The 15,952-nt window shown below is 40.0% G+C and overlaps 1 protein-coding gene across 4 annotated transcripts in view; it reads left to right on the top strand.

The window, feature by feature from the left end:
- Positions 1-15,952, top strand: part of LOC146003952 (uncharacterized) — a 54,367-nt gene that overhangs the window by 24,476 nt on the left and 13,939 nt on the right. For all 4 annotated transcript variants that reach the window (XR_014443879.1, XM_083142469.1, XM_083142468.1 and 1 more), the window contains 5 exons: positions 2,215-2,345; positions 3,653-3,842; positions 4,849-4,992; positions 5,347-5,493; positions 9,083-9,268. Coding sequence is in view for 3 of the 4 variants with exons in the window: in XM_083142469.1 (XP_082998595.1) it covers positions 2,215-2,345; positions 3,653-3,842; positions 4,849-4,992; positions 5,347-5,493; positions 9,083-9,268 (798 nt within the window). In the remaining variant the exon portion in view is untranslated. The remainder of the gene's footprint in view (positions 1-2,214; positions 2,346-3,652; positions 3,843-4,848; positions 4,993-5,346; positions 5,494-9,082; positions 9,269-15,952) is intronic.

Genomic DNA, 15,952 nt, shown 5'->3' with positions numbered 1-15,952 from the left:
ACTGCTCTTTGGCTCGACTGTCCCAATGACACAAGAAACAGCAGTGTTTGGTGTAACCTCCTTGTAAACCGGTGAGGATGGCAATAACCGTAAGGTCAGCACATACACACCACTTAAACTGTTCGTAATTTAATTTCTGTAGTAGGTTCCGCATGTTCTCGTATGTTTCTTTCATATGCACAGCATGAGCAACAGGGATGGCAGGATATTGATTGCCATTGTGTAGTAACACTGCCTTCAGGCTAGTCTGCGACGAATCTACGAACAGTCTATATTCTTCAGTGATGTAGTCAAATTTCAGTTGTTCCATAAGCGACGGAATGTCACTGCAATACACCAAATCACCATCCTTTGTAAAATTATGAACTAGGCTCACCTCTCTTTTTCTGTACATCGATATATTCACATCTCGGTCAAGTAGATTCCATTGTTGAAGTCGCGATGCAAGCAACAGGTCCTTGGTCTTCGGAAGGTTTAAGTCTCTGATCAGATCATTCAGTTCTTCCTGACTTATCACATGTGGTTCCTTAGTGTCAGACACTGGGGCGTAATTGGGATCTGAATGCGTACTCGAAGATTGTGCAACATCCTGACAAGTCGCAGGTTCTTCGTCGGATGAAACACTGCTCAGTGTGCATGAGTCTGGTGGTACGGTTACAGGCAGAACAACATCATGTGGGACAGGTCTCCTCGCGGAATCCAAGTCAGGATACTGTATTTTATGCTTCGTGCCTTTTGAGAAACCTGTAATATTGGTCAGGCATAAGTAACAGTCTCCAACATGATCCCGGGGCTCGCGCCAAACCATAGGTACGGCGAATGGTATCGATTTATGTGTACCTTTTAACCATCCTTTTAGAGTACGCGCACACGAGTTACAACTTTGTTTGGGAGCCCAATCGCGATCCTGGTCGCCGACTTTACACCCAAAGTACAGGTGGTACGCTGTCTTTAGGAACGGTGACAATGCCCTACTTTGCCCCTTGAAGACCACTTCCCCACATATGTAGCAGAATGAATCTACCGTGTTTTTGCAAGTTCGTGGCATGTTGGTTTAACACAAATGTCAATATTTCACGCAGAAATATTTTTCCTTAACGATATAAACAGACACAGAGTAACGCGACTCTCTTACACCACGATCACCTCGGAAGTAAAATATCTGCTTCATGGGACAACGAGGTGGATGTCTTGGCACCTTTTTCCAGCTACATCCTGTTTGTCGTCTAGACAAGGGGGTGCCAACGAATGACCACAAGTTGATTACGAATCCTTTTACCTTGAAGGAAGCCGAGGTGACAGTGTAGGAAGAGTGTAACAAAAATAAAACGTTGAACTCCAATGTACACAAATAAGCCTGTCACACATAGTTAAAAACTGTAAGATATCATCCATTTTAGAGCCAGTCACTTATGGCTCATGGGACATCGTGAAAATATTTCTTCCAGCAGTAATGTTAAAATGCAATATTATTCACATTTTTGTTTTGACATTTATCTGGAATTCTCAAAAAAATGTGCGTTGTGGCAGAATTCACTGTTTTTTTGGAGTGGGTGGGGTGTATTTGGAATTTTTTCTATTTCGGGGTGGGGGTTGTGGGGGCAGGGGAAAGAATGTTCCTAGGATATAGTAACAATTCTTGGATTAAGGTAAAAATACACAATTATGCATTCCAAGCATAAAAAATACAATTTCATTAAAAAAATACAATATTTCGGTAAATTTTTATGGAAAATGCCCTACAAAAAAAAACCTTACGTGCTGGAACTTTTTCAATGCGATATTCGTAATCAGCGACTCGAAATCTATAGGGTACACCCTTTCATCCTCGTGGGAGGATTTTCATGCCGATCAGTGTAATTGAAGCCAATAATGGCATTCTTCAAGAAGAATGTGCACTGCATCAGGCTGTGAAACCACCTTGGGAGTATGGGGGTAGGGTTCCTCACATTCTTGATCTCAGCCATAGTGAACAGAATGTGATGAGCACCATGCTTCAGCTACCTTAAACCACCATGGTTGCTCGCCCCATTACAGGGTAAATGTGCCCAAGAGCCACTTTATGCAGGGACATGTGTCAGAAAAATTGCCACCTGAGATCACCTTACCTGGAAATTGAACCTGGGTCTCCAACATTACAGCATAGATAATAACAGTAACAATGTTTTTCTGACTCGATATGATTAAAATTACAACTTTTTTTTCCTGAGGCAGCAATGGAGCAATTCAACAATGTTAAGTGTGAACAACATGCTTGAGAACATATTCAAGAACATCCCAGCAAGTCGTCTAAAAGATCTTAGCATCACATTTGACAAGGATTCATCAATATTGGACATTAAAAAGTAAGAAATTATAATAATATGTAAGCAGTGGCGGTGATTGGGCTCCAAAATTAGGGAGGCAAGGTGCAAAAACTTGGGAGGTGGTGGCAAAAAGGGGGCAAAAGTGGCAAAAAGTGGAGGGGGTAACTGCCCCCCTAATCGCCGCCACTGTATGTAAGTAAACTATGATATAGATTCATTGCCTCAGATTTATAGCCAGTAAAGATTCAATTCCACTTTTGAGCTGACGTCAATACACTAACTTGGATTTTCTCTCTCTCTCTCTCTTTTCTCTTCTCTCTCTCTGAGAGAGAATGAGAGAAATATAGAGACAGAGAGAGAGAAAGAACTCCGCCTCCCTTGCCGTTCTCTCAGAGAGAGAGAGATAATATTGATGCATTTCTATTCCTGTTATTTTACATGCTCTCCCCCCTTCTTCTGCCAAATTGTTACTAATAGCAAAAGACTCGAACCAAGGAACTTCTGAAAGTTGATAACTTCACATCCTCGGCCATCAGTACATGATTGTTGCAACAATTTAAAGTTGTTCAGGAAGTTCTAAAATAGTAAAATAACTATCTCCAATTACAAAATCCATTTGTGCCACCCAATAGTAATGCAAAATTAGTGAAAAATATGTATTTTGCAAAACATTGGCAGATATTTGGACTCCATGAAAGCATCAGTGGGTATTTTGCAGAATCAATGAGTTATCGAGTGTTATCCAATTTGAAGAGGTATTGAAAATTTAACTTACACTTTTTGACACTGATATCACTCATACCAGTTGATACTGATACATCAATATCAGTATTGGATTAACTCTATTTTATATTCCTATTCTCTTTTATTGCAATTTCTTTATAATATTGTAATTTATTTGAGAGAGTAAAACTTTTATTTTGTAATACAATCATAAAAATTGTAATAAACTTATATTTTATTCATTTTCTCTTGACACAAGGCATAAATCTGCTTTCAAAAAAATATATATTTTACCTGTAAAAAATATGAATATTGACAAAAATTGATACCGAAAAGAATTTTGAATATTTCATTTACACACAAGAAACAAAATTATAAATTAACAAATTATAAAATGTTCAATATATGTTGTGTGGTGCTGATTACATCACTCCGATCTTCGGCCGTGATGAAGATAGTGTCCCCCCCCCCCCTATATGCCTTCATGGCATGGTGCAAAGCACAGGGGAGCACTTTACTTTCAAAATGTGTTAAGTATATATCAATCTATGAATTATTAATTAAATAAGCTAACATCAAAATTTTGTTGATGTGTCAAGTTTTTTAATTACGAATTTTTACAGGAATAATTCTGTAGTGGTAAGTGGACGAAGAGTACTGTTGTTGATGCCAGCCTGCCATGCATTCATTGTCCTGGGAACAATGTTGGTCGGTATTGTTGCTGGGATGAATGAAATTAAACAGTTCTATCATGTATCAGAAAACAAGCGAATATTTTCATGCAGGACAAGCATAGGCTCTGCTTTTCTTAGGGTAAATATATACATCTTCACTACTTAAACCCTGTTGTATAGAATATGTACAATAACATTTTTATCTTATAAGGCTGGATTTTAGTTGCTTTCTGGGTGGGACATATTAATCAGTAGATTACTGACAATAGTGGTCTGATGTTTGTATAAATTAGAGATGAGAGACAATCAGTATTTCATTATTGTCATCTGGTTTATTGGTAAAAGTACCAATAATTCTACTGATGTGATACATTGATAATAGCCTGTAATTTAGTTCAAAATTCTGTCATTTTGTTATTATTTTTACACATATAAATCTACGATTCATATGCTCTGATTTTGTAAAATAAATATCTATGTAGTTATTTGCATCAATGATGATTTGATGAATGAACAACCAGCACCTGAGAACTTGAACCGCATGAATAGGAAAGCTCAGTCTGTTCAGCACCTGATGCTATTACATCCCAATTTATTATTATTTTTTATGCTAGATGTAAAAAAATTGACATAACTTGGTCCAAATATTTTTCTCTAAATTTCCATCAGCCATTCAATAGGGTTAGTATGTATCATGCTTGGACATGGAAGGGGGGGGGCTATGGATGAATAGGTATGTATGTATGTATGCGCATACACGTGCTGAATACAAAGACTCAAAACATCTGTTCAGAATTTGTATATGATTTACTCATTCAAATGAAATGTGTGTGCACAAAATTATTACATCTTGCTGTTTTATCATCCATTAATTTGTGCACTTAAAATAAATTACACTGTTTGTATTTTGTATTATTTTACATCTCTTTTCTGACATCTTTGGCTAATTGTAAGGAAGACTGATGATTAGATGAAATTGACAAATAGACACTCACAAAGAACACCCATGTGCTTGCAGGGATTCAAACCTGGGAACTTCTGTGGTGAGATTGACAGTCAATCACTTACCACGCTCGGCTACCAAGCTTGACGTAATAACAACCAAGTAATTTCTAGGTTAACATTATTTCTGTCTTCTCTTTCAGTATGGAATGATCTTTGGTCTTCTCCTTGTGTGGTTAAGTCTCCTAGTTGCTGGAGTTTTCTATATTTTAAGTGTATTTCTGTCTATGCTGTGTGAACCTGCCGCAGACAACACACTCTTTACCAACTACACTGATGATCCTACGGTGAGTAGCATTTATATGAAAGTTTACTATATAATAGAGGTAGGGCTGTTGAATCGGTGCAACAATATTGATATTTGCTCATAATGTTGATTGATTGAGTTGCTTTATTATACTTCGCCCTTTCTGCCACTTTTGGATAATTACGAAGATAGGGACGAGTTTGAAATTGATGAATTGACACTCACAAACATCCATGCTCAGGCCGGGATTCGAACCCGGGACCCCTAGCATCATAGTGCGATGTTATAACCACTCTGCCACAGGGGCCGGCATGCAATGTTACTCATGAATATTATTAAATAAATTAATCAAGCATTGTGTGTGTTTTTCAATATTTCATTTTACTTCTTTCAGGTGTGGGGAAACAGAACGTACCTGGATGCAATCCTACAGGACCACATAGCAAACTACACAGGAAGTATCAGTGGCACAAAGCTGTCAGAACTAATGGAGAGTTGCTCTAAGAATAACACATTCTACAGTGCTTTAAATATAAATCAGGTACAGTTGACGATTTTTCGATTCAGAAAGCATAGATAGAAGAATATGTACTAGTGCTGTAGGGATAGGATTTCACTGGAGCGCTAATTAGTTTGCATGGACAACACTACATAGCATATGGAATTGAGAGCTTCTTCTCTTGAGTGAATAAAACTAGAACAGGGAAAACCAACGTTATACATTCGAAGCCCAGCTGTACACATAACCATAATTTGTCTGTGGTAGTGGATCCTGAAATATGGATCGTAAAGTGAAAGATGCAGTAAAATTTAAACTTAAGTAAACATAGTCATCTCCTTCATGTTAAAATGTAGTTTAGTCTATCTTACCAATACACAGCAATATATGAAAATGAAATAGACGATTGTGGGCTGAAACTACCAAGGTGGATATTTTACTGATCTATGATTTATTGTCACATTAAAATGATATTCCTTTGTAAATGCTCGAGCACAAACCACTCAAGGGTGGGAGAGTCGAACAAGTACGAGTGAGCGAAAGTGGTCCCCTGCAGTGCTGTAGTATGCACGAAATGATACATAAGATTTGCCCAGACTGGTGCTGCCATCTGGACAGCAGTTGTAGCAGTGCAATGCAGTGATGGTAGATGGTAGTACTAGGATATCTTGAGAGTCAGGATGAAAATTTTCATACAGATGGAGCCCGACCCTGAGGCTGAGTGGTTAGCACATCATGCTGCAACGCCAAGGGTCCCGGGTTCGAATCCCGGTCGGGCTTGGTTATTTGTGAATGTCCATTCATCAATTTCATCACTCAACCCCATCTTTGCAAATTAGCCAAGAGGCACAAAACGCGAAGTAAAATAAACTAAATCAATCAATCAATCATTCATACAGATGGATTCATGATGAAAGTTGTGCGAATTACTCACAAATTTAATATAAAAATATTAATAACTTACGTTTTGTGAGTATGTATCTAGGTAATTCCGACGTTTCGGGATGGAACTGCTCCCTTCTTCAGGCTGCTCACGTTTAGGTTATGGGTAAATCATAACCACGTCGACCTCTCGATAGGTACTGGATATAGGATTGGTAAAAGATGTGTGGTTAAAAAACAATAAAAATCTAAAACCCATTACAGGTGCACGTCATACTACCATGGTAATAAAAATCTAAAACCCATTACAGGTGCACGTCATACTACCATGGCACTCAATTCCAATCCAAAGTCAGTCCCCTCGCTATATCCCTACGCCATGGAGCTCTTCCTCCATGCCGAATCGTGTTTTTAATTGCCACTATGCAAACCGCTGACTCCATAGGCAGAAGAAACTGCCTGTTTCCTGAATAGCTCAGGAGGTTTGCATAGCACAACACTGTGCTGCATTGTTTACATGCCTCAGAGGCTGAGACAACTGAATGCCCTGGTCAACGTGAAGCATTCAGAGAGGCTTTATAAAATAAACGTATAATCTTAGGGATTGATACGATATAAGGGCAGAACTTGGAAGAAGAACTTTTGCTTGTGAATCAAAATTTCATCAAACGATGCCAGGAATGTGTGAGTGTAGGTGGACATCACTTTGAACAACTCTTATAACTAGGGCTCGGAAGTTGAAGACCAATAAATTGCCAAAAAAAAGGATCTAAAAATGGAAAAAGGACGTATAAATGTGATCCAAATTAATTAATAACCAGTTTTAATTACATATTTAATGAATAAAAATAATACAAAATTCTGGTGGTATGGAACACACAGTGCGAAAAAACTATATGAATGAAATTAATCATCTTTCAGACATTATATATTTTTTACATTACCATAATTCCACACTAGGGTTACAGAAATAGGACTTCGGATCCTATTTCAGTCGTCCAAAAAGGTTTTTATCTCATTTCACGGCTTTTTTTTTATTTCTTTACTACAGAAAGGATGTCTAAGAGGTGATGAACTGATGATGATTCGAATTGAGAATGGGCAGTAAAAATGTAGTCGAAAGAAGGTGAAGTTGCAAGAAAAAGCCGTTAAGACTTAAAAAAGGCTAAGAAAGGACCAATAAGCCAAAAATCGCCAAAAAAGAACAATTAAAACCCACCTTTTTCTGGCCTACAATGACCCAAAATGAACATGCACTATGTTGCCATTCGTCACCGGACACCCCACAAAAAGTGCTCGGGATCGTCTGTACACATCATACAACCTATAAAAGGCGTTGCCGGTTGAGAATACACTCATACCAGCTACAGCAGTCAATATGGACAGACAACGTGAACTGAATGAGGCCGAAAGACGGATGATCACTGGAGCCGACAGGTTTGGGCATTCGACCCGTGAGATTTCCAACAAATTTCAGATACCCCGGTCAATAGTGAGTGATGTTATCGTGAAGTGGAAGCAAGAGGGGGTCATGACATGCCGACCCAGACCCAGTAAACTGAAATTATTAATAGATCGTGACCGTTGATGCTTGAAATGTGTGGTGAAGTCAAACCGGAAGGTGTCGTTACAGATGGTGCCACAGGGGTTTCGATCGGCTTCCAGTAGTACTGCAAGTGATCGTACTGTCCGCCGGGAGATAGTCGCACTTGGTTTTCATGGTCGCGCAGCAGTTCACAAGCCGCATATCACAGCCCGCAATGCAACCCGTCGGTTACAGTGGTGCAAGGAATGCCGCCATTGGACTCTCGAACAATGGAAATCCGTCCTATGGAGTAATGAATTGCGCTACCAGATGTGGCGGTCTGATGGAAGTGTGTGGGTGTGGCGTATGCCCGGTGAATGCTGTTTACGGGACTGTATCGTACCCACAGTGTAATTAGGCGGAGGTGGCATCATGGTGTGATCCTGCTTTTCGTGGTATGGTCTTGGTCCTCTTGTTTTAGTTTGAGGAAACATGAATGCCGATACATACCAAAAAGTTCTGGACAATTCTGCGCTACCAACATGGTGGGAACAATTCGGTATTGGCCCATACCTGTTTTAGCACGACAATGTTCCATGTTATACGGCAGGCATTATCAGCACGTGGTTTGATGACATGGGTGTGCAAGAACTTGATTGGCCAGCCCAAAATCCAGATATCAACCCCATTGAACACCTTTGGGACGAGTTGGAGAACCGCTTGAGAGCCAGGCCATGCTGCCCAAAAAACACCACTGAGCTGTTTGCCGCTTTGCAGGAGGAATGGGGCAAGATTCCCGTTGACACGTATCGCAAATTGGTGGAAAGTCTTCCTCGAAGGGTTGCGGACGTCATTGCAATGAAAGGTGGCCCTACACAATACTGATGTGGTGCTGCGACCGGATTAACATACTGGTATGGGGTGTCCGGTGACAAATGGCAACATAGTGTATATTATGTTGGGCCTCGTCTTTGGACACTAGGATAAAAAAGGATTTTTCCTCAACTTCCGAGCTCTAGTTATAACACAGGTTAATGCTCGTTTTGCAATATTAATACAAGTATCTGCATGCTAAAGATATATTCGTAAAAATAAGCATGATGGTACTGGTCGAAAATGTCGGCATCTGCGCTAGCGCCGCCTGCCACACTTCTCTCGGTCTCGCAAGGAATTGGACACACTGTATACGGGGGATTAATAGGTACATTTTTTTTCTCGTTCCAGTATTGGGAGGTGGATAAGTATCTCAATGTGTCCTCACTCCAGATACCAGTGAACAAATTGAAGCTTCCCATGGACAAGGCTGCCTGCGAGTTTTGGTTCAACTTGAATCAAACTCACATTATAGACCAAGCTTCACAGATGCTACTATCTGCAAGCATCAAGCTGAACACAACATATTTAACGGAAGTAAGTTCGTAATTGGTCGTTTCTTCCTTTTTCTATCAATTGAAATAAGTTTCAACAGGGTTCCCACTCATGTTTTATTTTCCCAGACTTTTCCAGGTTTTTTTTTGAGAAATCAGATTGAATCCTCAGACTTTTCCAACACAGTGAGAACCCTTTTTAATAAGTTTATTAATAATAAAACACAAACAGGAACACTGACAGTAAATTATAACCCTTATTGTTTTATTTCTATAAATAGCTTCTGATGTGCAGTGCTCAAATTGAGGGGGATGCAGGGATGCAAAATTTTCACAACCCCCCGCCCGTTAACCCCAAGGCTCGACCAAACATCCCCCCAGCTAACAATTTTTCCACTTCAAGCACTGGATGTAGACCCACAATTCTGCCATTTTTTGTTACCTACATGAATATTAATGGAGAAGAAGAAATATTTTGAGTAATAGTTTCCCTGACCAGCATTCCTGTTTTTGTTATATATCAACATTAGTTGTGTCTTTATTTTCTAATGTAGTATGTGTAGTATGTATGGTGTAGTATGTACAGTAGTATGATGAAGAAATTCTCTTGGGATATCAACCTCAGTTCCAAATATATGTACTTACGAGCTTTTGAGAGCTAATGTTCCTCACTTCTTCAGGGATTGAATTGCAGAGACATGAGTTTGTGTGTGGAACCTGTTTTTATGTACAGGGTGGTTACAATTAAAGTTTCCCTACTCAGGCACAGATTCACGGGGAGGGCGATAGGGGCGATCACCCCTCCCAACTGCCAGGCTTTTGGATAAATTAGTATGCCTAATATTCTTGAAGACTGAAATGTTGTCTTACCGCCAAGTTTAACAGTTTCTTAAAGTTTGATTTAAGTCCACTTTATGCTCAAGAGAGGCCGATCGGAAGTGTACCTGCAGTTTAAATTTAGATTGGAACCATCGTGCAATTATGTCTCAAATGGGGATCAAACCCGAGACTTCTTAAGAGAATAGGTTTTTGCTATATTTGCTTATTCACTTCATTCCTCGTATCTAATTGATCAGTTTACTGTGGCCATTTATAATAACAACATACAAAAATAACTATCTGTTTCAATTCTGCAGTAACATTTTGTATCAAAAATTTATAACCATTTTACACAGGCTGGTTGGCGGCGAGTACACTAGCACTTTTTAGAAGATCTGCTGAAATTCGCACCTCCCAACTGTAGCTTCTAGATCCACTACTGCTCCTACTCAGATCACTCTGCAGCCCATGGTAATAAACATAATGCCGGTAAAAAAAAATAGTTCAAATTTGAACAGGTTGAAATATGGCACTGAAACAGCCATTGCAATCCGATTATGTCACTGTATGGCATGGATTCACAGCCGATTTCATTCTGGGCAATTTTTGCTTTGAGGGGCTGACACCACAAGGTAACAGGTTGCATGTTTTACTCAACTTCTTGCATAGCATGTGGTTCCTGCCTATAAGAACAATGATGTTTAGAGAACCCGGTCTTCATTCAAGATCCCTGCATGTTGGTCGACAAGTAAAAGGCCTGCTTCGTACTAACTTTGGTGATGATTATTCCTAGTGTCCGAAGACGAGGCCCAACATAATATATGTTCATTTTGTCATTGTAGGCCAGAAAAAGGTGGGTTTTATTTGTCCTTTTTTGCCTTTTTCGGCGTTTTTTGGCTTATTGGTCCTTTTTCAGCCTTTTTGTTTAGGTCTTAACAGCTTTTTTTTTGCAACTTCACCTTCTATCGACTACATTTTTACTGCCCATTCTCAATTCGAATCATCATCAGTTCATCACCTCTTAAACATCCTTTCTGTAGTAAAGAAATAAATAATATATATATATATTGTGACGATTTTTTATGCGAATTCGATTTTAAGTACAACGTGAAAAAATCCCGCATCGAATATCGTCACATTTCTCCTCATGTTATTCCGGTACGCTTCGCGTCTATCTGGTTTCAAGATTAATGGATTGACCGCTAGAGGTCTCTAGTGCATTTTTCGCCTTACGAACAGCATCGACGAAAAGCAGCGGTTCCTTATCAGCACGCGAGCCGCGAGGGATTTCCTGACGTCACGTGGCAGATTACGGGAGAAGCAGTGGCTCGCAGAACTCAGTGTGCTTCTCCCTCCTTTCTCTCTCTCGACGGCAGTTTTGATTTTGACAAGTACTTGATTTCGTTAAACATTACGAGAGGACCTTGGTTCGCCCGCGTTTAGTGCAAATACGTCAGAAGTGATTAGAGTATTTTGGAAATACAGGAATGTCAAATTACGTGGATGGCGAAAATGGAATTTGTTTTTCTCATTGAGCATTTTTCGCCGAGGACGACTTGTTGGTTTCGGCTGGTAGAAACCTGAAGAACGAAGGACAATTGGGTCGACAAGTGAGAAGGAAGGATGAGAATAATGACACTACTATAGTGTTCGACGAGCACGAGAACCGACCGATTTGACGACGTCCCAGTGTTCGCTTGATCCAGAGGGATTGTCCAGTTAGTATTGGTGGATCGATTGCGATGAGGCTGAGGTATGTACCCAATGACTCTTTTCAATAAGTGAAGTGTGAAAGTGTGTAATTTTGGACGAGAAGACCACTTTGACTCTCTTGTCGTTACCTTCGTCACGGAATGATAAAATTGAATCATAAGTAAGGCACGAAGTGCGAAGAGTGAATCACGAGTAAAACAATTACAATTCTCCTTCCTCCTCCCCCTCCCCTTTTTGTGAATAGACGTCGTAATGTTGCCCTGCATACAATGAAGAAAGAAAGTGTCACGGAGACACGTCCTTCCTCTTCCCCTCGGTTTCTTGCTCAAAGTAACAAAAGGATTAATCGTTCAATTTACCTTGCATATGGGCAACTCGTGTAAGGAGCTTAATGTCTCCCCCCTCCTACAAAAAAACCAGAATCACGAGTTGACATAACTTTCACGCAATACATCAAATGAGTTTAGCATGAGCACCAAAGTAATATGTAATGTCAAAACGGGTGGTCTTTATCCTTTGGAATAACTAGCATTTAACGAAAGAGTAGTGTAAAAAAGGCAATCATAGATTTGTTTCGACCTGTTTTAATATATTGTATATTTACGTCGTTGGTAGACACTGGGTTTTGTTCCCGGTTATGTTGTTTTGTTGGGCCACCAGTAACGAAGAATTGTTAATAACTTTTAGTCAGTTATTGTTACGAAAGGAACGAAATAATTGTTGTGAATAATATTTATGTATATGTTACGTTTGGAAAACGCCTGCCATTCTGCGTTGCGAGGTAGTGCGTAATAAATCTTGAGTTGACTCAACTACTTAAATTAAGTGTAAATAATTATCCCTTACTCTGTAAAAATTAGAATCTATTGCATTAGAGCATTTTGACTAAAACGTGATCGGAAGAGCATGCTTGGATGAACAGGCGATTTACTTTCATTGATTGAGAAAGCGACTTAATTTGACTACGATATTTTCAATTTTGGTTATTGACAAATTGTTTTCTCTTTTTTTTGTGTCAAGTTGGTTCTCTGCGGAGACTGAGGCGACGGTCCAAAATACTGTCATTAGCCTCAATAAGCCCTCCTGACTATTGTAAGTGATAGTCTTCTCTTACTTCTATTACCGTGCGAGTGATTGAATTTTCCACGGACCTCTGCACCTTCCTTTCAAAAATCTTGACCTTATTGTCACGCACGCGACTATCACGTTACAAAGTTTTTGGTAGCAGATCTGGTTCTGTATACATACATTTTCTGTTTTACTCGTTAAACGTAAGAAAATTTTGGATTCACCCCCCTTTTTTTTTTACAAATTTTTTTCCCTCCCACCCCCCCTTTTAGGAACTTTTGTTTCCCCTTCCCTTGCCCAGAACTTCTGGTAGTGTTCTATTTGGGAGAGCTCATTTGTTTCACAAAGGTCGGCAGTCGATTAAAAATATATATATATATATTTTCATAGCTAATTTCCTTATGTTGCAGTTCAGTATTGTTACCACGTATGTGTTAGGACCAGTTACCTTTTTGTTTTGGTTATTTACCCTTTTGAGTTTAGGAACAATTTCCAGAGTAGTTTCCACCATGTCATCCCCTCTACATGACAATTTACATGGATCGTCGACCTTCCCATTTCCGCTTGTAAATATACAACCCCCCCCCTTTCAGCAAACCCCGCACCTTCATACGCCTAGAGAACTTTTCTTACCCCCCGACTATTCACATGTTACAAACCACATTCGATATTCCGCAGCAACAGAACTTTTCCAAGCTTTACCGTATACTGACGGTTCAGACCCTGACAAATTGTTTCATTTTTTGCTAACCATATATAAAACCTTTAAACTTAATCTTTTGGATTTAGAATCCTTGCTGCTAATGGCGTTTTCATCCACTAAGGGAGTACTCCGGGAAGTTTGGTACAATTCTCTTATTGAGAAATTTCCATGGCCAACGTTTACACGAGTTATTTGGTATCGTTTGGTCCCCTTTTCCACATTGCAGATCCTACTGAACAAATATCTAACACGTCCTCAGAGAACTGATGAATTTCTTTCCAGTTATTTGCATGAAATTTTTGACGCTTTTCACATATTACCCATTGATTGGACCGAATCAAGTCTTTTGGAATCGGTTCTGCTGAATTTACAGGATGCCACCCGTCTACTTTTAATGGGTTTTAATCGGCCCACTTCTATGGTCAATTTTATAAGTTTATCTCGAGAAATATGGCCCATGGAATTACGTCGCGTCGAGCAACAAGCGGAGGAAGACACCTCACACTCGGGTGCCTCACCGCCAACCCCGTTGCTTGCCTCTCTAGAACATTCACCTCCAACTAGCCCTGCATTCCCTTCTCCTACCCCCCTTTCAGAAACCTTGGATATGTCGGACGATTTTCCCTCTTACGCGGTTCCACGGACTAGCGGTACTTTACCGAATCCTTCGTTTTCACAGTTGGGCACCCAACAAGTTTCGGTACCAGCGGATACCACCTTAACGCATATTGAACACCCTTTGACTATTATTGAGACAGCTGTCCCGATTATCAATGCCACTTTGAATTTTACACCGAGTCGCATTCTTCTCGATTCAGGAAGTTCTGTGTCCTTGATTGCGAGGGGATTTTTGGCCAGCCTCCGCCCCAGACCCCCCGTTTGTAAAGACACTACTCGTACGCTACAAACGGTCAATAGTCAGGCCATACGCCTTGACACAAGTGTGGTATTGACTTTGAAGCTACAGGGTTTGTCCTGGAAATGGAATTTTTGGATTTCAGAAAATTTACCCTTTCCTGTTATCCTTGGTTCAGATTTTTTTTCCTATTCCAAGGGTACTATTTCCTTTGAACATTTACTCGTTTCTTTTCCCTATTCCACTGATCCCATTCCTTTCGCCTCGTCTGTATCTCCCACCACGCTACACCAGGCACGGTCTCCGGAAGACGATGCCCCTCTTCATTTGATTGACGTACCCTCTAATATAACAAGTTTATTACATGAATATCATGATGTGGTCACCGAACGTGTTGGCAGTTGTACACTGGAACCGGTGTCTATTCCTTTAATCACTAATGTTCCCTTCCGTTCTAAGCCCTTTCAGTTAAATCCTACACAAACGGACATTCTACGTCAAAAAATTCAAGAGTTGATGGATCAGAACATCATAGAGGAATGCGCCTCTTCTTACGCATCCCCTTGTTTCCTTGTAGACAAGAAGGATGGTGGACATCGCCTGGTGTGTAGTTATAAGCATCTAAATAGACTCATCGCCTATGACAACTTTCCACAAAGCCGTATTGATTTGATATTTCAACATTTACAATCGGCTCGGGTATTTTCTTGCTTGGATCTCTGTCAAAGTTTCCATCAGATACGGTTAGATGAGCCCAGTAAAGACTTAACGGCGTTTGTCACCTCTTTCGGTCAATACCGGTATACCAGGGTTCCCTTCGGTATCAATCTGGGTACTCAACTTTTGACACGTGCCTTAGATAAAATTTTGGGTCCATTTAAATTTAAATTCTTGGTCACATATGCCGATGACGTCTTGATCTTTAGTCCGGATGAGGAAACTCACTTGCAACATCTTCAATTAGTTCTTCACGCATTTCGAGAAGCTGGATTAACTGTTAATCCCATTAAGTCCAAATGGATGCAAAGGGAAGTCAAATACTTGGGATACATTTTACGTGAGGGACAACTTGTTTTGGATCCCGACCGTATATCAGCCATTCAGGATATACCCCCCCCTAAGAACCTTAAAGCTGTTCAGCGTATTCTTGGATTATTGGGGTACTATTCCCGTTTCATCCCATCTTATTCGGAGTTGACTTCTTTTCTTACAGATAAAAAGAAAAAGGGCATAGCCTTTGTATGGTCAGAGAATGATCAACAACAATTTGATCACCTTAAGCAGGTTTTCCTTGAACATACGGTTTTAGCTTTACCGGACTTTTCCAAGGAATTTGTCCTCCAATGTGACGCTTCGGGATTGGCATTAGGGGCTACTCTTAATCAACGTATGCCTGACGGGTCTTTACGCCCTATTGCTTTTGCTTCCCGTAAGCGGACTGATTTAGAACGTCGACAATCCATATACGAGGCTGAATGTTGTGCGATCGTTTATGGTTTCAAAAAGTTTGAGACTTATTTAACAGCAAAGCATTTTACTCTTCAGACCGATAATCAGGCTCTTTCCTG

This window comes from Lepisma saccharinum, chromosome 21 (genome assembly GCF_977018435.1).
Source record: "Lepisma saccharinum chromosome 21, izLepSacc3.1, whole genome shotgun sequence".
NCBI lineage: Eukaryota > Metazoa > Arthropoda > Insecta > Zygentoma > Lepismatidae > Lepisma > Lepisma saccharinum.
Note: the sequence above shows the minus strand (reverse complement) of the source record. Positions and strands in the feature narration are given on the sequence as shown.